General features: G+C 35.9%; 1 protein-coding gene across 2 annotated transcripts in view; it reads left to right on the top strand.

The window, feature by feature from the left end:
* LOC105437164 (glycine receptor subunit alpha-3-like) overlaps nucleotides 1-24535 on the top strand; it is a 40738-nt gene that overhangs the window by 10729 nt on the left and 5474 nt on the right. Inside the window, exons 2-7 of one of the 2 annotated variants that reach the window (XM_030972554.1) lie at nucleotides 284-342; nucleotides 7365-7432; nucleotides 9283-9500; nucleotides 10710-10792; nucleotides 21157-21288; nucleotides 22550-22779. In XM_030972554.1, coding sequence (XP_030828414.1) covers nucleotides 284-342; nucleotides 7365-7432; nucleotides 9283-9500; nucleotides 10710-10792; nucleotides 21157-21288; nucleotides 22550-22779 — 790 coding nt within the window. Of the gene's footprint in view, nucleotides 1-283; nucleotides 343-7364; nucleotides 7433-9282; nucleotides 9501-10709; nucleotides 10793-21156; nucleotides 21289-22546; nucleotides 22780-24535 lie in introns of both variants that reach the window. The other variant, XM_030972553.1, reaches the window with a different exon arrangement.

Here is a 24535-nt window from a genome sequence, read left to right as displayed (position 1 = left end):
TCACACTTTCTTATTGTAAAAATGTTACTTTGACATCAGAATACACGATCATAAGATCAAAATTACACATTCAGGCATTTCGCTGCCCGAATATTGGTAATTTTATATTTGTTTAGGCTGCAGCCCCTATCCCTAAGCCTCGTGTGCCAATGACTACATTGACGGGATACGCATTTTCTTTATGGAGGATTATTGTATGTTGATTGTTTAGATCGATAAGGATGAATGATATATCATTTCAGTACAATTACATGTATTTATTATCTCATTTCAATTCCTATAGATGCAGTTGTTACCAACTGGCTGACTCTTACAACAACAAGTTACGTCCAAATGTCGGAGGTAATTATGCATACAACTGATATTCCATTTTGCAACTACACTACAATTACAAAAGCTCAGTTACTTAATGAGCAACGTTTTCCATAGGGCTAAGCCCAACGTGTTTTAAAAATGTCCTCAACTCCAATAACGTACTCATATGTATAAACGCATATCCTTTGAGTAAGTGGTTTGGGATTGAGGGGGCGGTAACGAATTGAATGTTTCGCTTCGGTTTTTTTATAGGTGAAATTCAAAGAAGATTACAAATATGTCAACTAATGTATCACTAGAAACTGGTAAGCTAACAGATGGCCATCGAACAAGTTTTAGGTCAACTACATATCGGGTGATTTATACAAATACAAATACAACCACCTCCATAGCAGCTGGGATATACGAGAGATTCGCCGGAAAAATAACGATGTTTTAATGACGTCACTATATGGACCAACACTGCCCAAGCAGACGACATCCCATAGAGAATGAACATAATTGCAAAGCTATTACTTCTCAAATTATAATGAGTTTTGTGTACATAAATGTAATGGCATGTCAAACCATTCAAAAGGGGATATGACCCGATTCTGATAACTAAAATCTTTTGCTTGTAAATACACAGGATAGGGGTTAATTAACAATCAAAGAAACCAGACTTTTAAATTGAAAATCCCCGAAATGATATTAAGGACGGCATTTGTTCCCTCTTGAAACGCCGAACATACCCCGACGTGTGCAGCTGAATATACAATGGCGCCTTATTTTGTTTACAAGCGACAGATTCCTTTATTTTTGTATCGCTGCATTTGTCATCAAAATAAAACAATGCGCGGGGTTTAGAGTGAGGCAATAGATTTTACATTTAGCCTGACGGTAGTGAAGTAAGAGAAAGAACTCAAGAAAAGATGAAAATACAGGCACTGAAAATGTGTGAGATGTCATGGGACATCGTCTGCTTGTGCAAGTTATGTCCATACTGTGATCTCACACATCTCAGCAGCGCTCGGAGAGCTCTTCAGGTGCTATGCCGGGGCTGTATTTAAGCGTTTTTTAATTTATAATAATCATTACTTCGAATGTTTCCAAGCATTTAATTTTGATAATCTTGTCGAATCAAAGTTTCAACTTTGCAATAATGAAAATAAAGTAAGTTTTTAAAATCAATGAATATCTACTTTAAAAATGTGTTTCTTTGACTTATCAAGCTAGGTCAGTCGGGAATGAGCTCTATATGGCTTGTATTAAATTGATAAGGGTCCTTAGTTTAAGTTATTGTAATCAATACAATGTCATACTATGAAGCGATGTTGCCACCCTTCCTTACGTGTATTAAATTGATCAATTCATTCATTCATTTATTTCAGTCTTCATTATAAAGGGTAGCCCTATCAATTGCGATTTAAAAAAAAAAATCCATACACGTGCCCTGTCTGTACCATGTAGACGTTAATTTATTTAATTTAATATAATCTATTTTCATTTCTTAACATAAAATAAAATAACATAACATGAAAACATGTCCAGGGCATGTTTGATAATCAGTTTAAAATGAATAAAAATAAATCAAGGTACGAAATGGCTTGTATATAGAATTAACAATCAAGTATATTTTTCCATGATGTACGAAAAATTGCATTTCGATTAACTAATTTTTTTTTAACCAAACACGTGAACAAAGCAAGATAATTTTTATTTTATCCAAAGCCTCCCTTTCGCAAGACTTCGCTGAAGCTGATGCCCCTTCCCCCAAAAAAAATCTGCAAGAGCATCTTAACTCCGTGTAGCAGTGGGAATCAGACTGGCTGATGATATTCAATCTTAAGAAATGTCAGACCCCAATCAAACAAGACATACTCAATAACTCAATTCATTGTCAATCATTCGGATCGGTAGCTCTACCCCTCCCCCGAAGAGAAATGCACTTTACTCATATGGTAATGGAATCTATGAACCCACCTTCAACTTCATATCTTATAATTAAAATATGGTTAGAGTAGCTTTAAGAGGCGACACTATGCAAAGCATCCTATTAGTACTCGACATTACATCAACATGATGGCATGTAATTGGAGTGTGCAATGTCTTCGTGCTCTCATGTCGTGATGACAAGCAACAGACAGCTGACATTTCTTCATCTGCAGATTGTATTTCTTCCACTAGGGTTGAAGATGTGACAGATTGATGTGTGTCATTTTGAGACAACATGAAAGGTCTTTTGTTATAACGTGAACGCCGGTCGAAATAGGCGTAAATATACAATTCTGACTTGGGAGAGCAAACGTTATCAAAAGAACAAACAGTGAGCAAGGTTTTTTCCAGAATGAAATAGCAAACGAAGAATGGTATTTGACACTCCCTCCTAAACTTGGTAAAATGAGAATTTGACGCAGGTGGTAAGACATCCGGACCAGAAAATAAGATATTAATAAACCAGATACGAAGTAGTTTTGCTTTGAAAAAAATGTATAAAGTCATAACAGTTGCTAATTTTTGTAACATTTGTGAAGCTACAAAAAACTGTTAGATATTATACATCTATTTTGATACACGATTTACACAGCAAACTTATAACTGGTATTCTTTTGTGTATTCGGATTTTAAAAACCCTGATGTGAGATGAACACATAACAGAATGAACTGCAATCGATTGCTTATAGGCTAGCTTACATATTTAACTTGAAATGAACGAAGCGAACACACAAACACACACGCAAACACACACACACGCACATACAGATATGTGCACACACGTACACACACAAACGCATACAGATATGTGCACACACGTACACACACAAACGCACACACACACACACACACACAAATAAAGCGAGTGAGAAATTATCCAACTACGGAGAAGAATTTCGTGGGTGACGAAGTAATGTTCAATCTAAAAGATCACAGATAGCATGGCTATCATGGCTATAGCACTGTAGCTTCATTTGATAAAACTTATTCCAAGAAACTGATCTGCTTGTATTAGTTAAGGTTAGAGTTTATGATGTTGCGTTGTTCTCGATCTCACAATTAGGGTCGGTTGAAAAGGCTCATTAGCTTACTTCGGTGAGATGGGACTTACGGAACGGATTCTGGAGATTGATGTAAGAACGATTTAAAGTTATAATTTATCATTATCCTTATCGGTCAAATATGAAAGACATTTGATATCCCCACAGAAGTAGAGATAAGGTGATTCTAAATGAATGTGTAAGGTGCCTCACGAAGGTGTGATTGATGTTCTTTTTGTGTCAGTTCTAAGGGCAATAAATCAAATCTATTCTGTATGTGATTTCCAATCATTATGATCATGAAAATAATATACCCCTCGAAAGTATGAAAACAAAAATGACAACGCATTTCTCCCCTAACACTCTCTTCAATCATGAGCGCTAATCACGCCGTTTTTTATTTCTTTATGGAAGAGGCAATGAAGCGAAAAGCAGATGAATATTGTATTTTGCTTGAGGCATTTTGTGATTAGATCGATCTTGCTAAGTATATATAATGCTTTCAATGGTCACTATTCGCATGCATAATAACACGAAGTTTGACAACACCTATTTACCAGCACTACATGAAAGCTTTGTGTGTGGGTTGGTGTATGCTTCTAAAGAATTTGGAATGATCTACTTTGTTTTCCCCACATCAAATATTCTGTCTCGAAATCCTTTGTATCTTAATGAGCATGATGTTCTCATTTCTTTTTCATCTATTTCCACGTCAAGATATAAAAGATATAATACAATCTTCAAAATACAAACCCATGTAATGAGATATCCCAAGTGGAAGGATCATGTAAATCACATAATTGGCTTGTTGAAAATGATCCTCACAAAATATACAAAATAACAATAACTTGGATACATAATTACATAAAATCAAGATTACAAAAAAGGGAAGACAAAGAAAATAGAGAAAAGAAAGAGGAAACATCATGGCATAAACATTGACATTATAAGTTATTAAATAAAAATAAAAAATAAATTGCTTATGCATGATATTTTTATCAAGCTAGTTTGAAAGAAATTTGAAGGAATACGATGTGGTCCATTTATTTTCTTGTTATTCAATGTAATCCAGCCCATGATTGAAATAAATAAATAGAAATGTATAGAAATGAATATACGATACAAGAATACTGAGCTCGAATTTGCAACGTCAGATTCCAGGTGTAGAAAATATTTTATTGTATATCAGTAGCTCATCCAGGACAAAAGAAACATCAGCACACACACACCAGAACATAACCGAACAAACAAAGAACCCTAAACAAACAAACAAACTCTAGGAGACAGACAGAGAATCAAAGAAGCAAACAAAAACAAAACTATAAGGGTCATGAGAATAACCGCGGTAACACGAGAGAGTGTAAATTTATGGAGAAAAGACGGGCCTCTCTATAAAGGGCCATGGCTATATCCTACGGCCTGAATTTCCATATCTAAGGGATAGGAAAACTATGAAATTTTAGGTTTTGGAATAGCTATAAATAACACTTTGGAATAAGTCCATATTAAAACAATAAATATTTGTAGGTGCTTTCGTTATGTTTTAAGTTATTATCTGAGGTCGGAACAGGGACCTTTACCATTGTGACAGGTATTTTGGATACAGATATCGGCCTCTCACTAGTCACTTATATCACTCAGAGAATGATTCAATGACATGTTTATATGTGCTATAATATCACTCTAACGTCAATGGCATTAACTTGCAAGATTGTGTAAGGAGATGCTTGCATACCGACACGTTCACGACAAGGCCTACTCTAGTCTCTGGTCTAATAAGTATACCATCATCATGATCCATATACTTTAATTGGGGTCGGTGGTCTAGAATCCACCATCACCACTAGCTCTTGTTTGGTAGAGGTTAGTCATTTATCAACTTCGATTCCGGGGAGGAGGAATATGTTGTTTTTCCCCTCTTAACAGTCGCATATCAATCAGACCTCATCATTTAAGACCAAGATTTACCTTTACAAACGAATATTCGAGACGAATTTTAGATCTGGTGTCTGTCAAAGTCGGTTTGCAGTGGAAGACAGCGATCTATTCACTGCCAAGTGCCAAACCAACTTTTCCCCAATAATTATTTTGTCCTTTTTTGTTCCTCCTTACATTGTCCTGAATATGAATCTGCACCATAGATCAGATTTAGTCGGGTTACATGCTATAATTTAAACATATTAAATCAGTGAATGCTGTTGATAGGGAATAACATGTGCTGATAAATATTTAAGAAAACTGTGTTGTTGTAGGCCTATGTTTCATGATGTATTATTGTCTGCGACATGACATTCCGAAGTTAACGATAAATGTGCATCGTCCATCAGATTTTCTTGTCGCCCAGGACAAAATAATATAATATGCACAAACCAATGATCCTAATTCTTGACATAATCATATCTCCAAGCCTACTTATATGATTTGCACTTTTAATATGGGATGTTCTTACACATAGTTATTAGCGAGAATAAAATGTTTGAAAGTTGACGGTTTAAATCGCGTACAATCGTTTGGGTTATTCGTAGTGCAGTATATTTTTACGTGTTTTCAGTTTTCACAATTTTCATCGATGAAAAGATTAATGACCAACCATACACGCACGAACAACCAAACAGGGAGAGAGAGAGAGAGTGAGTAGATGTAGTAGTAGTAGTAGTAGTAGTAGTAGAGGAAGAAGAAGAAGAAGAAGAAGAAGAAGAAGAAGAAGAAGAAGAAGAAAAAGAAGAAGAAATGAAGATTAGGAAACAAAACGATGTTTTACTGTACATCAAAATATGCCTAACCAAACCAACAAGTTATATAAAATAATTAAAGTGATAATCATAATTACACCCACAGCAAATTACCGCCACGCTTTCTTGTCCGCAAGATAAAATTTTGTTTCTGACTATCATATATTTTAAAACAATGTTATCATGAGTGACATGTGGAAAAAAGATGTCTTTAAAAGGAGGTTCAAAAGGAAAAATTTGTAAAAAATGATGTACAAAATAGGATATATATTTCAGTACTAGGATAGATGGTAAAGCATTCATACAAATTTGTCTGCTCTGGCGATTGATAGGAATATATCGTCACACAATCTGTTATAGGGGTGGCGGAATGTTTTCCATAAGTTGAGGGTCAACGACCAAACATTAAAAAATCATGAGATGGGAATATATAACATTGATAAAAATGCAATATTAAAAAATCATTAGATGGGAATATAAAACCATCATGAAAATGCAACATTCCAAGAGCACGAGATGGGAAAACATAACCATTATAAAAATGTCAGACATAGAACAAACTACTATTAAAAGTTCAAGATAAAAGAATTATTTTATACTGTCTAAGGCACATTACCGATTATTTCTCATTGGCGTATTATGTGTCATCGTTAAACTGATAACAGAAGAAAAAAAATTTTGATGTCAAATAGTACTGAATAATCGGTATTTCTACCTTGGCTTTATTCTACTTCTATTCTGCTACTTGTCAAAGCCTGTTCAGCATCTAGACAAGGGTGATCTTCTGCCGACGGTGGACGGCTTGTGTGAATTTGTGCCTAATTATATACATGTTTATGGTGCAAGTAAAAATGATAAAAATTACGATGATGCTGTGACTATTCGCAGCTGATGGCTTCCTTGAACTGCTTCAATGTGGGCAGCTCAATGATATTCGTAGGAAGCTCATCCCAGTCTTTCATGGTGCGAGGAAAGAAGCTGTATTTGTAAGAATCGGAGGATGTACCAAGTCTGGTGAAACGAAGATGATGTTGACTTCTTGTAGCTCTGCCTTTCTGTTTGCCCTTTACGCTGTTACATTATTACAATTGAGTCATTATAACAACCAGTAAATACATAAATAAATTCAATTCAATAAATGAATTTAATTCAGTATTATCACTAGCCTATAAATCCATTTTCTATTGATGAATGAGTCTAAGTTTTTCCTCCATAGTTCATAAAAAGCCGGGATGATTTACATTAGACTACACTGAGCAAATTGATTGTGAATCCATTCAATGTGTGTGTTTCTATACTCCAGGTCCACCAGTAGAGGTAAGAGTAGGTCTGTACATCGAGAGTCTCGGTGCGATTAAAGAGAGCACTATGGTATGTATGATTGTAGATGGATCGGAATGTGGGATTTTCACTGCGCTCACAATTATTTGAATGATACAAATCATCAGCATTATGCATTTATTGATTATTTTCTAGTTCATTTTATCGCAGGAAGACCGATTCAATTTTCCATTCAGGCAATTTTGTCTCCTCCCAATTTTCCAAAAGATAAATTCAATTTCAAAACAGTACAACGTAGATGAGCACGTGACAGTCCTTGCTATACATTACCTATCAGTAACAAGCATAATCCTGATCTCAGAGAAAGTTATTGCTACATTCTTTCACTAGCCCACGGCACTCTCTCTAGCCTATGCTTTCACCATACGTTAATAATAAAGGCGCCGACCTGGAAGTAGCAATGACAGATTGCAGTAAATGATGTTGAATTTTAGGTCTCATAACTAACAGAGACACAGGATGATGAGAAGGCATAGATACAGTGTTCGAGCAGAATGATGCATCATACATAATTATGTGATGTACAAGACAGTATTTGATCTAGTCTAGTATAAAGCGAGATTCACTGTTCTTTTAATTAGCCGATAGTGATGAGTGATTTCTAATAAAAAAGCTGCGACCGTTGTGTCTACGTAAATATTTAAATTTTTAGTGTTCTCCCATTTACCTGCCAAGTAATATTTCATTTGACTTTTCTCCCACTTCCTATGTTGCCAATTATTTTGACTGATATTCAATTAAATACGCGTAGCTGCAGAGGGCATATGCTCGTCCAAAGAAGTGGTGACGAATAAGAGAAGAAGAAGAAGAAGAAGAAGAAGAAGAAGAGAGAGAGATACAGAGAAAATAAAAGGCGAAGGAAAATAGATGCAAAAATGAGATAATGGGACCCTACCTCCTGCGTTCTTCCCCTGATCAATATTTAATTCACATTTCATCAATTAGTAAGATCGAAATACTCAATTTTCATAATCCCAATATGTTCATAACAATTATAGAATATTTAAAGGCAACCTTATATTTGAAAGCTATTTACTCACCCTAAATAAAAACTGATGCTAGTACTCTCTGTAAGTTTCGGTGTAAATCACATAAATTACCTGTAAACAAAGGTTGATTTGATGCAAACACACCACATTGTGATATGCAGTGCACACTCTGCCTGTCCACTGATATAGGAGATGAATTTCACTATATTTTTGTTTTGTCCATATTTTCAAAGAGAGAGATGTTTATATTTATCAAAAAAGTTTTGTAAGTCTAAGCTCCCAAGTGCTATGCACATGACAGAATTTTTTAATACCAAAAGCACTTCTCAGTTGAAGAATTTAGCGAGATTTACTCGCCTTATTATTTTGAAATTTTATCTAAAAACAGAGAAAGAAGATAGTTCAAGCATTTCAAGAAGTACAATTAGAGCTGAACCTACACATACTCGTAGCGGTAGGATAGTGAAACAGCCTACGTTGTTTACTATTTAGCTTGTAAATAGACAGCATTATACTTATACTTATACTTTATTGTCACCATTTATCATTATTGTCACTATCTACACTGTACATGTATATATACTTTGTGTTTACTAGTTGGTTCATTTGTTATGTTTGTACTTTCATACACTATATACCTATTGTCGTTTGTATATTGTGTCATTATCTATGTATAATATATGATAATTGTATTCATAAGTCATGCATTGCTATTTATACTTTAGGTTTGTTTGTAGTCTCATACCCCGAGAGGAGGTCAAAGAGTCAATAAAATTCTAAATAACAATATACAAGAATATTCTGAATTCACGGACTTGTCATTTGCTGCTTCCTCAAATAGGCCTATGCGCTTCCTAAACAAAAATGCATTTGTTTGTTTGTTTTTGCAAGGATTTTCGTTTGACAATGTACTTCCGAGAGAAATGGAACGATCCTCGCCTTGCCTTCAATAAGACCTATGAAAGGATATATGGGGCTGACGCGGGCAACATCTTTTGGACCCCTGACCTATTCTTCCTTTATGAGAAGAGTGGACATCGACATGATTTAACTGTTCCTAACATAGTAACGACAATACAGCCAGATGGAACTGTTTTTCGAAGTTCAAGGTGAGACTGAATCAATGCACGCGAATATTAATGGGCTTTTAAGTCAGTATTATCTACACTGTACTAGAGTTGGTGAAGAGATCGATGCATGAGGGAGGCAGAGAGGGAGAGAGGGAGTGACAGACAGAGAAAGAGAGAGAGAGAGAGAAAAAAAGGGGGGGGGGGTGGTTAAAGGAAGACGAAAGATAAAGCATGAATATGCGGTGTCATCTGGAATCTTTTTAAAACCTGATCAAGTTTTCCTTACAAAATTAATGATGCCCAAACCGTTATGATAAAGTAATGATGTAATATTGTACAATGATAGCAGTCCGAATTGAAATCTTGTCATGTGTATCGTAAACCTCAACTATTGCCAAGGAGCGTTCATCTGTGCAATGACTCACTTTTTCTTTCACTATTTATTGGGAATGTAGCTGTACTTAAATTGTGTATTTGTCGTTCTTTTGGGGCTTTCCTGTAACATTTTTTCTTTACATTGGGTTGTAATATCACAATGTACCTTAGTTTCATAGTTTCAACTTTCCTAATTTTATCATCATTAATAACAACAATGAAAGCGTCCCACCACTATTATCCATTAACGAATTAAAAAAAAAGTCTAATAGGCAGAAAGATATTGTCATATAAGGGATGCATCATTCATTTTGTTTAAATGATCGCAAACTTTTTAATTTATTTATTAAAATTAATAACCGAATGTCTAACATTAATTGTTAATTTTGCATGAATAAATAGACTTCTTGCTTTAAGAATTTCTCAATCGTCATATATTTCATATATTATTTGGTGAAAACACTCTGATTTTAATACCTTTCAATTGTTGTTAAAGTTCAAGAAAAATAATATTGCTTAAGCTCATAATGTCAGAGTAGCTACTTCAAAGTCAAAGTGTTAGACACTGCCTAAAAAGGTGATTATTCAAAAATGACAATGATATCGCATCAGGAAGAATAATTCAACTGGACAATCGTTCTGAATTGATGTACGATTTTTGCTATAGAAATACGAAAAATTGGCCGTAACTGTCTATATATTTAAATATTTCACTCAGTGTGTGTGCTTGTGTGGATAAATCTTGTAATCTGCACTGGGTGCGTTGTATGAGAACACAGAATGAATGCATGGTTTAGATGTAGAGTATGGATTTAGCCGAAAATAGTGTCATCTCCTTGTCTAATAACACCTACTTTTCTGCTTTCTTATCAGGATCAGTTTAACTTCCGCTTGCTACATGGACCTACAGCGTTTTCCATTCGATCGCCAGAGATGTTCACTAAACATTATGAGCTGTATGTATACACATAAAGCGATATTCACTTATATATATATATATATATATAATTATGAGAATCGCATTTGACCATCTTCACCTGTTTTGACAGACACAATATAGGAGCTCGCTAGGTTGCGATGTTTTGAAAGACACAATATATGAGCTCGCTAGGTTGCGATTTTTGTAAGACACAATATAGGAACTCGCTAGGTTGAGATGTTTTGAAAGACACAATATAGGAGCTCGCTAGGTTTCGATGTTTTGAAAGACACAGCTCGCTAGGTTGCGATGTTTTGAAAGACACAATATAGGAGCTCGCTAGGTTTCGATGTTTTGAAAGACACAATATAGGAGCTCGCTAGGTTGAGATGTTTTGAAAGACACAATACAGTGCGTCCCAGATAAAACGAAACCGAGAATTATCGATGTTTTATCATAACTTAATCACAATTATAATTAATAAATGACACATATTGGGAAATCTTAGATCCTCCTCTTTCATTTGATGCAACTCATAATAATGCATATTTCACGCATTAGTAATTAAAATCAATGTGAAGATTCAATTCAATTCAAAAGACTTTATTTCCGTTAAAAAACAAATAAACATATACATGTGATAGAGTACAGACAGTTTAAAATATACAAATCATGAGCATTATGTTAAATTAATTTAAACAAACTGTGAAAATGAGTAGAAGGAAAAGGGAGCACCTGCAGGAAGCTTATGTTAGCTTGTTGATTCAGGCGTCCAAATGAATAAAATAATTACACAGATATAATAACATAATAATGAGTATTGCGCATGGATTTGTCCTGCACCTCTTCTGAGAGAACTCCACTGGTTGCCAGTCCGCCAAAGAATCTCATTCAAAATATTGTTAATTGTCTATAAATCATTGAGTGGTCAAGCCCCTAATTACATCACAGAATTACTTCAACTCAAAGTCCAGTCACACAGTCGTAGCCTGCGCAGATCCACAGATAAATTATTGTTTCAGATTCCCCATGCCAAAACTATAGTAACTCTTGGGGACCGTGCTTTTGCTATTACTGCCCCCAAACTATGGAATAGCTTGTCAATAGAAATACGAAGCACTCCATCTCTCAATATTTTCAAATCCAATTTATAAACTTATTTGTTGAACTGAGAGATCTGATGTTGTAGAATTTAGTAAAAAGGAGCTCTTAACCAGCGCAGCTGGATATATTTTGTATAAAAGCTGCGCTTTATAAATGTATTATTATTATTATTATTATTATTCTACCCCTCCCTCCCTTCCCACCCCTACCCCCCCCCCCACCACCACCTCCCCCACCCCTTCTTTCTCTCTTATGGTAATTTACAGATTATATTTTATTTTGAAATAGGTCTTAAACTAAAACAAATTAAAGGGATAATAGATATATTTTAAGATTTTTTTTTGAATGAGTTTAAGTAAACATATTGTGTGAGAGAGGATGGAAGAAATTTCCATACTGTGGGCCCTGTATATCTTACCGATTGTTGCATGTACTGTTTATCAATATTCCAAATGTGTAACTTTAGACTATTTCGAGTATTATATTTATGAATTTTAGAGTTAGTTTGGAACATAGTGGCAAGAGATGATGGTGCATTACCTTTAATACATTTGTATACAAACACAGCATTTTTATATTTATTTAGGCTATAAATATTGAGGGTATTTAACTGTCTAAATAATGGTTTAGAATGGGCCAAATAATGAGAGTTTGTACAATATCGTAGACAACGCTTCTGAATTAAAAATAAGGGTTTCAACTTAGAAGGACTTGTCTTTGCCCACACGATGTTACCATATGACAAATAAGAGAGAATGAGTGAATTATAAATCATAAAAAATACATTTCCTGGTAAATAATATTTCAGCTTTGACAATAATCCTGTAGTTTTACTAGTCTTTGTAGAGATTGTGGCAATATGGGATTTCCATGACAGTGTTTCATCTATGACAATACCTAAAAATTGAATATTTGAGACTTTTTCAATAATTGTTTGATCAATATTTAATAGTGGATTTTTCAATTCTCTTTTGTTGCACTGAGCTGTTCTAAAAAGAATACATTTGGTTTTGTCTAAATTAAGCGATAGTTTATTTACCTTTAACCACAGAGATACATTCTTCATGTGTTCATTAAACTGGTCTACCAGTGAGTATAAGTTATTATGGCTTAAGAACAAAGAAGTGTCATCAGCAAACTGTACAAATTTTAAGGAATGAGAAGAGTTGCATATGTCATTTATATATAAAAGTAAAAATAGGGGCCCTAAATTTGACCCGTGTGTAATTCCAGATTTAATCAATAATTTGGTAGAACTGTATCCATTATATTCAGTAAATTGGTACCTTTGTGAAAAATAACTCTTAATCCAATTCAACGCAATACCTCTGATACCATAATTAACTAATTTTTCAAAGAGAATGGAAAAATCAATGGTATCAAACGCCTTACTCAGGTCCATAAAGACACCAAATATAAACTGTTTTGAATACAAGGCATTAACAATGATATCATGAACAGATATTACAGCATGGTCAGTAGAATAATGGGTTCGAAATCCAAATTGATTATCATGTAATATATGGTGTTGAGATACAAAATTGTATATACGAACATAGACTAATCTCTCCATGATTTTCGAGAAGCATGACAAAAGTGATATAGGACGATAATTACCAATAGTGTGCTTATCCCCCTTTTTAAAGATTGGGATAATTTTGGATACTTTTAGTTGTGAGGGTACTATTCCCATTTTAAGGGAGAGATTCAAAACATAAGCTAAAGGTTTTGTAATAACATATCTGACATACTTGACAATATCTTGACTAATATCGTCCCATCCACACGACTTTCCATTTTTAAAAGAGTACATTATTTTCAAAATTTCATCGTCATTAATAGGTTTTAGAAATAAACTTTCCTTTATCGGAGGTATCATAAAAGAGGAGGAATTTAAATCTTTACAAGTAGTTGCATCAATGGAAGAAGCTTTTGGTCCAATATTGTTAAAATAATCGTTAAAAACACTGGATATCAATTGCGGATCATTTAGTGTTCTTCCTTCGTGTATAAAGTGTTGTAGTAAGATGGGTTTTCGTTTTTAAAATATATTATTAATCAATCGCCAAGTTTTCTTGAGGTCAGTTCTACAATCATTAAACCTTTGATAAAAATACATTCTTTTTGCCTTTCTCAATTCAGATGACACTTTGTTTATAATCTTCTTATATTTGTCTTCATTTTCATATGTAGGATTACAACAAAACCTTTTATAAAGTTTGTTCTTCAATCTTATTTTTGTCAACAAGTTTAATGATACCCATATTTTTGTTATTATTTTTCTTATTACTCCTAACAAAAATGAAAGATTCATTATAATGCCTTTGAAAGTTGGAGAAAAAAAATTCATAGGCAACATTGGGATCTTTACTTCTATAAACATCTGTCATTCTTCAGAAGATAACTTGCAGAAAAATGACTTCTGTGTGTTATCATTGATTTGTCTTATTTTCTTTCCCTTATCATACTCATAACATGTTTGAGCATTATTTAGTATTACAAAAACTGGCAAGTGGTCTGATACTTCAGAGTATATGATACCAGCATTTAAATTTGAAGTATAAGAATTAATAACAATATTGTCTATAAGTGATGCAGTAGTTTGTGTAAGTCTGGTTGGTTTATTGATCATAGGTGTTAAACCATTAGCATATACGTTGTTCAAAAAAAGTATTAATCTTTGTATTACTAGAGGACTTCAGGAGGTCTAAATTGAAGTCACCCATTTTATATAGATGCTAATTCTCTTTAGTTAAACATTGTAAAATATCATCAAAATAGGTATTAAAGTCAACTACACTTGAGCTCGGTGGCCTATATACAGTGCGTCCCAGAAAAAACGAAACCGAGAAGTATCGATGTTCTATCATAACTTAATCACAACTATAATTAATGAATGATACATATTTGGAAAGCTTAGAGTCTCCTCTTTCATGTGATGCTACTCAGATAATATTTCACGCATGAGTGATTAAAAGCAATTTGAAGGAAGGAAACCAAAAAGACATTTGGCGGGCGGTATCTGAATTTCGAAGAAAAATTCACATTTCTAGAAAGTTGAGTTTCTTCCCTTTCATATGACACCTCAATCAGGAAAAATGAGCGAGGAATGACAAAGTTCTGTTTGTTTAAAGTAGTGCTTGCATTTCTATAATTGTATTAAACGAATTCGTTTTCACCCCAATAAACAAAATCACGTAAAAATCACGTCAATATCAAGGTATCGACTTGAGGAGAGTTACGTTCTTCAAACACCGGACATTTACGTAAATGTGTTAATACGTTTATTGCACTAGGTAACCTAAAACACACGTACACTAAATCACGCAATTGTCACTGCAATATCACCATTATAATAACGTGATTATCCCTACCTTGGAAACCATGGTTTGTAAACCAAATACTCCCGTGTTTGTTTGGTTATGAAATTACATCTTCATAAACGAAATTATCGCGTCCCAGAAACACGTGAAGCGTTAGTGATAGTTTTAGTCAAAATGTCTGCGTGAAATTCACGTGAATATTACGAGGCTGACTTGGGATGAATCACGTTCTTCATTAACGTGAAATTTACGTCGAAGACGAAATATGTTACTGTAACCCGCGTTCAACCCAATAATTACTCAAATGTTACACAATAAATTAACCAAAATACTGACGTCCTCATCCCGTTTCTGAACATCGTGTCTTGGATCTTCCATAATTACGTCCAGGCGCGCCGGAAGCAGTTTGGGATTAGAGGGGGTGGGGGGGGGGGGGGGAGGGGGGGGGGGGTGGTGGGTGCAAACATCCCAGAAGAGAAAGCAAGGTGCAACTGGTCCAGTTGATGAACCAGTTAATGCCAACTGGTAACCATGGAAATTGAAATGGGCTAAATGATCCAGTTGATCCAGGCCAGTTAGAATTCAACTGGTCTGGCTGAGCCATTAGAACCATTTAGTGAAACTTCCAACCAGTTGAACAGCAACAACACTTCAATACTGGTACGTCTGTATTTCCAATGTAAATGCATTGGTAATAAGTAGACTTACATAATTTAATTAATCGAACAAATTTCATATACTTGTATATTATTGAAACTATTTTAGTTCATAGTTAATGTTTCCCTTATTCATGTTTAACTAAATGTAATGTATACGAAGTAGCGAAATGTCCTAATAACATTTTGTAGTATTTTCGAAATGAATTGCATATTTCTAAATCATCAGTAACTAAGAAATATGCTGTAAATGCAGATAAATTGTTTTAAAAACATAGATCTGCACGCACCCCATATTCAATATGCAAATTAATTGGTGTCAGCTGGTTCAACTGGAAATATGCCAACAGTCCGTTATCAACTGGTGAACATAGAAATATGCCAACAGTCACGGGATTATCACCACGGAACTTAAATGGTACCTGTGAAACCATCAAGACACCCAAGAATAACTCATTTTCACACCTGGAAAACACGGAATACCCAGCTTATATTAATAATCCGTTTGAGTCACGAGATCATCACCGCGGAACTGCTGGCAACTTTGACTACCATTTAAATAGGTGTTTTAAGACACGTAATAATGACTAATTTTTCACACCTAAAAGTCACGTATGTCCAGCTCAGATTAATAATCCGTTTGAGTCACGAGATCATCACTGCGGAACTGCTGACAACTTTGACTACCATTTAAATAGGTGTTTTAAGACACCTAATAATTACTAATTTTTCTCACCTAAATATCACGGATTCACAGCTAAGATTAGTAATCAGTTTTAGCTACGTGATCAGCACCAAGAAAGTTATGGTAACTTTGAAACCATTTTAAAAGGTGTTTTAAGACACCTAATAATTACTAATTTTTCACACCTAAAAGTCACGTATGCCCAGCTTAGATTAATAATCCGTTTGAGTCACGAGATCATCACCGCGGAACTTATGGCAACTTTGACTACCATTAAAATAGGTGTTTTAAGACACCCTATAATTACTAATTTTCACACCTAAATATCACGTATTCACAGCTTAGATTAGTAATCTGCTTGAGCTACGTGATCATAACCAAGAAATTTATGGTTACTTTGAAACCATTTAAAGAGGTGTGTAAGACACCTTAGAATTACTAATTTAATATAACCAGAGATTCACGGACAGAACAATATGACGATTAGCCGGTGTAAGTAACGTGATTATTACCACCAACCTTGGATAACCTGTGAAACCAATCGATAAAGGTGCTTGCAAGACCAGATAATTACGTATTTATCACCACCATCGGTTAACGGACATAAAACTCGTTGTTTGGTCAAGTGGTTATTTGGTCATAAACACTAGATTTACAGAGGTAAGTGGAATCACGTTACTCCAGGCGCGTGATAAATTGGTGGTTTTTAGGTTAGATGAAAACGTGAACAGGAGTACCTTTTTTGTTTAAATAAAGGCACGTGTCGATAACGTTTAAATCTAGTTCAAAAGGCACTATACTTTAAAATCACTTAAAATACACTCCCAAAAGAGGTTACTTTTTAGTGTTCTGTTTATTGGGACTGGCTGCCTGCCGTATCAATAAACGAAATTAACAAAAGACTTAACTCCGTTTCGTTAACAATCAGCCATAGACGAGAGACTTCATGCATGGCTGATTGTCATCGAAACGGAGTCAAGTCTTTTGTCAATTCTGCTTTTTGCTACGGCAGGCAGCCAGTGAAAACAAATTTGTTTGCTAAAATTATGAAAATGTAAGGGCTAATTTAAACAAACAGAACTTTGTCATTCCTTGCACATTATTCCTAATTGAGGTGTCATGTGAAAGAGCAGATCCTCAACTTTCTAGGAATGTGATTTTTGTTGTTGAAATTTAGATACCGCCCGTCAAACGGCTTTTCGGTTTCCTCTCTTCAAATTGATTTTAATCACTCATGCGTGAAATATGCATCATAATGAGTTGCAGCTTTCCAAATATGTGTCATTTATTAATTATAAATGTTATTAAGTTCGATAAAACATCGATAATTCTCGGTTTCGTTTTTTCTGGGACGCACTGTATAGGAGCTCGCTAGGTTGCGACGTTTTGTGACTTCCTAGCTGAAATTTCCTATCCATTATTGACCATGCCCCTGAAAAATTGGTTCGGTTGTTGAATATATGTTGTTAAACTCACCAACTTCCAATAACTTTTTATGCCTCCGTTACGAAGTAGCCGGAGGCATTATGTTTTCGGGTTGTCCGTCCGTCCGTCCGTCCGTCCGTCCGTACGTCCCGTTCTCGTGATCGCGTTATCTGAAGAACCGATTGATGGATTCCTGCCAAACTTTGGTCATGTATGTTACTTGCAGAGCCGATGAACTGATTAGATTTTGGGGTCACGAGGTCAAAGGTCAAAGGTCACAGGGCTCATTATGTATGCAAAAACAGCTCGTGATCGCGTTATCTGAAGAACCGATTGATGGATTCCTGCCAAACTTTGGTCTTGTATGTATCTTGCAGAGCCGATGAACTGATTAGATTTTGGCGTCACAAGGTCAAAGGTCACAGGTCACAGGGCTCATTAGGTATGCAAAAAGAGCTCGTGATCGCATTATCTCAAGAACCGATCGATTTGGTCATGTATGTATCTTGCAGAGCCGATGAACTGAATAGATTTTGGGGTCACGAGGTCAAAGGTCAAAGGTCACAGGTCTCATTATGTATGCAAAAATAGCTTGTGATCGCATTCTCATTAGAACAGATTGATGGATTCCTGCCAAATTTCGATCATGTATGTATCTTGCAGAGCCAATGAACTGAGTAGATTCATGGGTCATGAGGTCAAAGGTCATGGGCTCATTATGTATCCAAAAATAACTTGTGAACGCATTCTCATTAGAACTGACAGATGAATTACTATTTAACTCGATCAGGACATCTTGCAGAGCCAATGAACTGAGTAAATTTTAGGGTCATCAGGTCAAAGATCAAAGGGTCATATATGTATATGAGAAATTGCTTGTAATCACGATATTCTGAGAACCTCTTAATGGATTACAATTGAACTTGAATTTAAAAAATTTCTTCTGTTTTGGTTTGTAAAATTGCTCTATGACGGAGGCATCATTTTCGACTGCGCGCAGTCGAAGTTCCATCTAGTTACATATATAACTTTGCTCCAAAGTGCGCTAGAAAGAAAAGACGGCATTAAAGATTTACACTATGTACACTAAAAAAATGAAATAACTGAGCTCTTATAATATGTTTGTGAAGAGCTGATACTGTACATACTTCCGACAAAGTTTGGTCTATGAAATAAGAGAAAAATGACCCAATTGTTTACGGGTGTCTGACAACCCCTTGGCGACGGAAGTAGCCTACTTGTGCGTTTTCTGTGTTTTGTAATGTCCAGTCATCATGGGATTGGGTAAATTTTATTTCATTTGGGGATCTTTCTCGGGAACTTGGGGGGGGGGGGGAATGGGACGGATAGACTGACAATTTTTTTTCGTCAGTGACGAGGTGGTCTATACTTAACTAAGACTTCATTGATGAGTGACATTTTCAGGGCAGGCTCTCGACCTAAATATTATGAACGATTGGCCTAGCTTCATGATAAGTGCTAATTAACTTAAATTTCATTAGGAGGTCTGATATTTAAAATTCTCTTTCTCACATCGAACAGTGTTGTCTTTCCCGAAATAATTTGCAGGCAGCATGGTCAGTCGGGATAGTTAATCCTATAGGGCTGTTTATTGCATACTGACATCGGCTGCTGGGGCTGTAACCACAGTCATGATTTCCACAGCGCATGCAAAATGATTAAAAATGAAAATTAATTAAAAATGACTTTTTAAAACACATTTTATAACTTCCACATAAACCTCAAAATTCCATAGATTTGTTCTGCATTATCATGATTATTTTTGATTTCGGTTAGATGAACTTGTGATAAGAATTGAATATATATTCAAACTGTACGGCAAGCTGTCACTCTTGAAATGTTGACGGAAGCATTCATGTTTCATTGCACATTAAGGATCTGAGGCCTCACTTCTTGATTTCACTGCTCAGATCTGAATACTATCATGGTTCACTAGCTGAAGAGCAAGGTGGCATTTGTTGAAGCTGGAATGACAAGAACTATGCTAAGAGTAGAACTCGGGAGGCACATCGGAGAAAAGGGTATCAGCAAAGTAAATAAACTGGAAAATCGAGGAAAGCAGAAAAGTAGGGGGGGGGGGAGACTTGTTTTGAGTCTTGTGTCTTGTGCCCCATTCCTAAATGGCTTGAAAACGTAATGCTGAATAAGAAAATTCAGAGTAGAAAAGGGATTTTTCAAGTGTTTGCCTTCCGACCACTTAAAGGAGAGGAAGATATTTTCCGCATCTTCTACATGTCACAATAAATACAGTACTGGTAAACATCATTAGAATATGCGCTTAAATTAATGTTCATCATTGCGTATTTTTTGGCTAAACTTCATCTTCTGTTTGTTGAGTGAAGTGATGGTCTTCGACCACCAGGCGCGTACACAGGGGGGGGGGGGGGGGGGGGTTAAACCCCCCCCTTGGTAATTTTTTTTGTGTAAACCCCCCCTAAATTTCTCTAAAACCCCCCTTTTGGATTAAAAAATCTTACCCCCCCCCCAACGGAGCAAAATGTCAAATTTTCAAATTTCGAGACCCCCCCCCCAAAAAAAAGGGTCCTCTTACCCCCCCCCCCCCCCCACTTATTCAGCGGTCGGCTGAGTCGTTGCGATTTTTTTTGGGACCAAAAAAAAAGAAAAAAAAAGCTTATTCAGCGGCTGGCCGAGTCGTTGCGAAATTTTCGGCCCGATTTATAAATGTTAAACCCCCCCCCCCTTGAAAAAATCCTGCGTACGCGCCTGTCGACCACACTATGTAATGTGTATAAAAAAGCTAGTTCTAGTTCTGATAGGGCACTCTCTCTACCACCCCCTTCCGATTCCATATAGCCATGCACAGCTTGATATGTTTTATGGCATTGCGGCAATATGTAGTATTTTCAATTGTTTTCAACACTGTAGATAATCTGATAGTCCTACATAATTGTGGCTATAGCGTGGCTACCATAATATGGCGCTGTATCATTTCAAGAAGCTTGTGAGGCAAATCTTTATTACATTCATGTCTAGTGGATGTTTCTGTGTCGCCGAATGTATCATTTTCCGTTTGAAATCAAACGCAGCTCTTTATGCAATTGATTTTTAGGACTTGCGTTTGATTTTCAGAGTTGCTATATAATAGAGGGCCCTGAGCTTTGTAAATGAATATACATTTGAAGTTTACCTGTATCTACTGATCATATCTCTTCGTTCCTTTCTGCAGACAGTCTTTCGACAAAACATATGAAGCTAGTAACTAATGATGATGATGTTGAAACCGAAGAAAAGCTGATTATTCCTAGTTTCGTTTTGAAATCCATTCGAACCACCAATGAGGACTTAGTGTATTCAACGGGTATGTATAGCTCAAACCTCGTCTCTTATAATGCTTCATTCCATAATATGATTTGATTTAACTTAGACTATCATTTACATGTATACAATTTGTTCAAATAATAAAGGCGATGGCTTTCCATAAATAATTTCTCTTCATGAATATTTCTGAATGTCTACAATGTAGTAAGGTCTTCCTTAACACGAGTCATCTTTATGATTCCTGAAGCTAAGGTAACCCATTTGAAACTATATAGTAGCGAACTGTTGTGCGAAATTTCGGGGATCCATGACCTGAGCCAGCCGAAGAGACAAAATTACCCAATATCATATCTACAAAGTCATGAGGGGGCCTCCATTCCCCATTGTTTATTGGTCATTGTGTAAATATCATAGTTATGACCGAGTAATTTAAAACCTTGGTTGCAGTACAAAGTGGGCAACAACAGAGCACCAAATTACCCCTAGTGCGACGTCAGTCATGTCTTTAGTCTGTAATTAGTTCATCTGGGATTCTGGTATGTTTGGTCAGCCACTCAGCAACAGCTCGCTCCTCTGTAGTTCTCTAGATATGCATGAACTTACAACCCCTCATCTATAACCAAAACAAAATAATTCCTATTCTGGAACACTATACTAAACAATGTTTTTTGCTAAATAATATAATATAATACACAAAGATATAAAGCCCAAACCAAACCCAAGGTTTTAATACTTAATAAAGATGGATTATTGGGCCCATTAAAGGATACGTTTCCCTCATAATATTGATCGATTCAAAATATCAAGTTTTGATGTATTAAGTATAAATTATGTATTCGGAAGAGTGCTTTAGGTTGACCATTAACACAATGTAATAAAGGTCTATCTCGTAATAGTTCACGACATATTGTAAAGTCCTTTTAGTATCAAATATGAGTAAATATTTATACATATATATCTTTTTATCAGGCTAACATAAAGTCTCTGAAATCAACAACATAATATGGAACATGTGTCCATAATGTCAAATAGGGCACCCAAAATATCTGTGTGCAAAATAAGATTTTAAAAAATTGTATGGTGTATCAGAAAAATAAATCGTGAATATTAATTGTTCTTCGTTCACTTGTGTGCTATTATTTCCCCTTTCTTACACAGCTAGTAAATATTTATTAAAACAAATCTCTTTTATAATCAAGTTCTTTCCTTTACGAATTTTATTTCTTAAAAGAGTGTCAGAAATGGAATGATCTAAGCATTTTTGTTTGGTATATTGTCTCTCTACTTGGTTTCTAAAGCAGGTAATTTTAGTCTGGTGAAGGTCATCTTCACTTTTCAGCGACAAATGCAATCTTTCCTGCTGACTGTGTACATCCCTAGCATACTTCTAGTTACCGTAGCTTGGCTTTCATTCTGTATCGACGCCCAAGCAGCTCCTGCCAGAGTCTCTCTTGGTATAACAACTGTACTCACCATCACTACAATGACTTCTGGGATACAGGAATCACTTCCTGTAGTTACTTACGCCAAGGTTAGATCTCCTAGGCTATGTACTCTTTGTTTTATCACTCCTACGTTATTATTATTATTGTTATTATCATTATTGTTTTTTTAATTTTAATTATCATTATCATTATTAATATTATTATTATTATTAACATTAATATGATTGATACTATCAAATGAGAGAAAAAGATTAAGTCATTATAATAGTAATGTGACTATTTCCTAAATTATATACACTCGAATGGTTTATTCTTTATAATGGTTTATTCTTTATAATATTTACATCCGAATTGCAAATGTTATTGATGCTACATTGTTTATCGTGTATGATATATATAGATATAGGAGTTGGAAGGTTACCCTTTATTGGTACGAGTTATACAGACTGTTTCGCCAGAAGGCTCATCAGTAACTAAATACATAATACAATCATGGCGAAGTTAAAAACACTCATGTGCAGTCAGGCAAGAATACAAAAGAGACACAAATAATACCCAAGTAATGCCTAGGTCACATATAAACCGGGCCCCGTACGATTTTCCCTACCCGGCGGCTTGCCGTGGATTTAGAGACCGTACGGGAACCGTCCGATTTTCATTTCTACGGCATGTGTGGTCACATATTCTGCGGTGCCCGGGAGGTGCCCGGAGAAAATTGGTCGAGTGAAATGCAAGGCGCCCGTAAGGGTGCGGGCAGGGTGCCGGCCGAGTGCCGGCCGGTAACCTTACGGGCTCCGTCCGATGAGCAGGTGTACCGATGGCTCCCGTAAGGTGCCCTGCCGGGGCCCGGCCGGGTGCCGTGCTGTGCACTGAACTACAGAGTGAGTCAGAAAAAATGTCCCACTTTTTAAAAGTTGTATTGTTTGAAATATGAATATTTAATCATGAGTTTCATGATATATCTTAATAGAGTTATCCTCCCAGTACACTTAGGTACCATTTTCATCTGAATCTCTGCATGCATCACTGAATATCAGACAATCTTTACAAGACTGCCAGATCTCACTTGCGCCAAGTTACTGGGTGAGGAATAAAACAGTGCATTGAACAAAGACAGTCAGACACGCGCACACGCACACACACACACACACACACACCCACACACCCACACACACACACACACACGCACAACACACATAACACACACGGTGACAATTTTTTCATAATTACCCCTTTTCTGATTGAGCATTGATTTTTAAGGTCGCTGAATGTTTAAGTGGCATAACCCTAAAAATCTTTCCCTTTTGTACACATTCACTACCACCATCATGTCATCATCATCATCATTGTCATCATCTTAATCTTTATCATCATCATCATTATCATCATCATCATCATCATCATCATGAAGCACAACATCCACAATATCATGAAACTCATGATTAAATATTCATACTTCAAACAATACAACTTTTAAAAAGTGGGACATTTTTTCTGACTCACTCTGTATGTGTCTTCTGGTACATTTCGAGATGCCCCCGTGAGGGACCCGCACGGGCAATATTCATTTTAAATTGCCCCCGGACGGCAGACGCCTGTTGTTTTGCATATCACCCGGGGCTCTTGAGGGGCCCGTGAGGGCGCCGTAGGGTACACGTACGGAACCCTTGAGCACCGCAAGGCGCCCGTAAAGATTTTTCATGAGAATTGACCCCCAAAATCGTGAGGGGTCTGTCCGGGCACCGTCCGGAGCCCGCAGGGGACCCGTAAGGTGCCCTACGGGCACTTTACGGGCTTTCTACGGCCTCACGGTCAGATAAAAACGCCGGGAGAATTGGGAGC

The sequence above is a fragment of the Strongylocentrotus purpuratus genome, unplaced genomic scaffold (assembly GCF_000002235.5).
Source record: "Strongylocentrotus purpuratus isolate Spur 01 unplaced genomic scaffold, Spur_5.0 spur5_scaffold_6, whole genome shotgun sequence".
Classification (NCBI taxonomy): domain Eukaryota; kingdom Metazoa; phylum Echinodermata; class Echinoidea; order Camarodonta; family Strongylocentrotidae; genus Strongylocentrotus; species Strongylocentrotus purpuratus.
The sequence above is the reverse complement of the archived record's forward strand: the minus strand, read 5'-3'. Positions and strand labels throughout refer to the sequence as shown.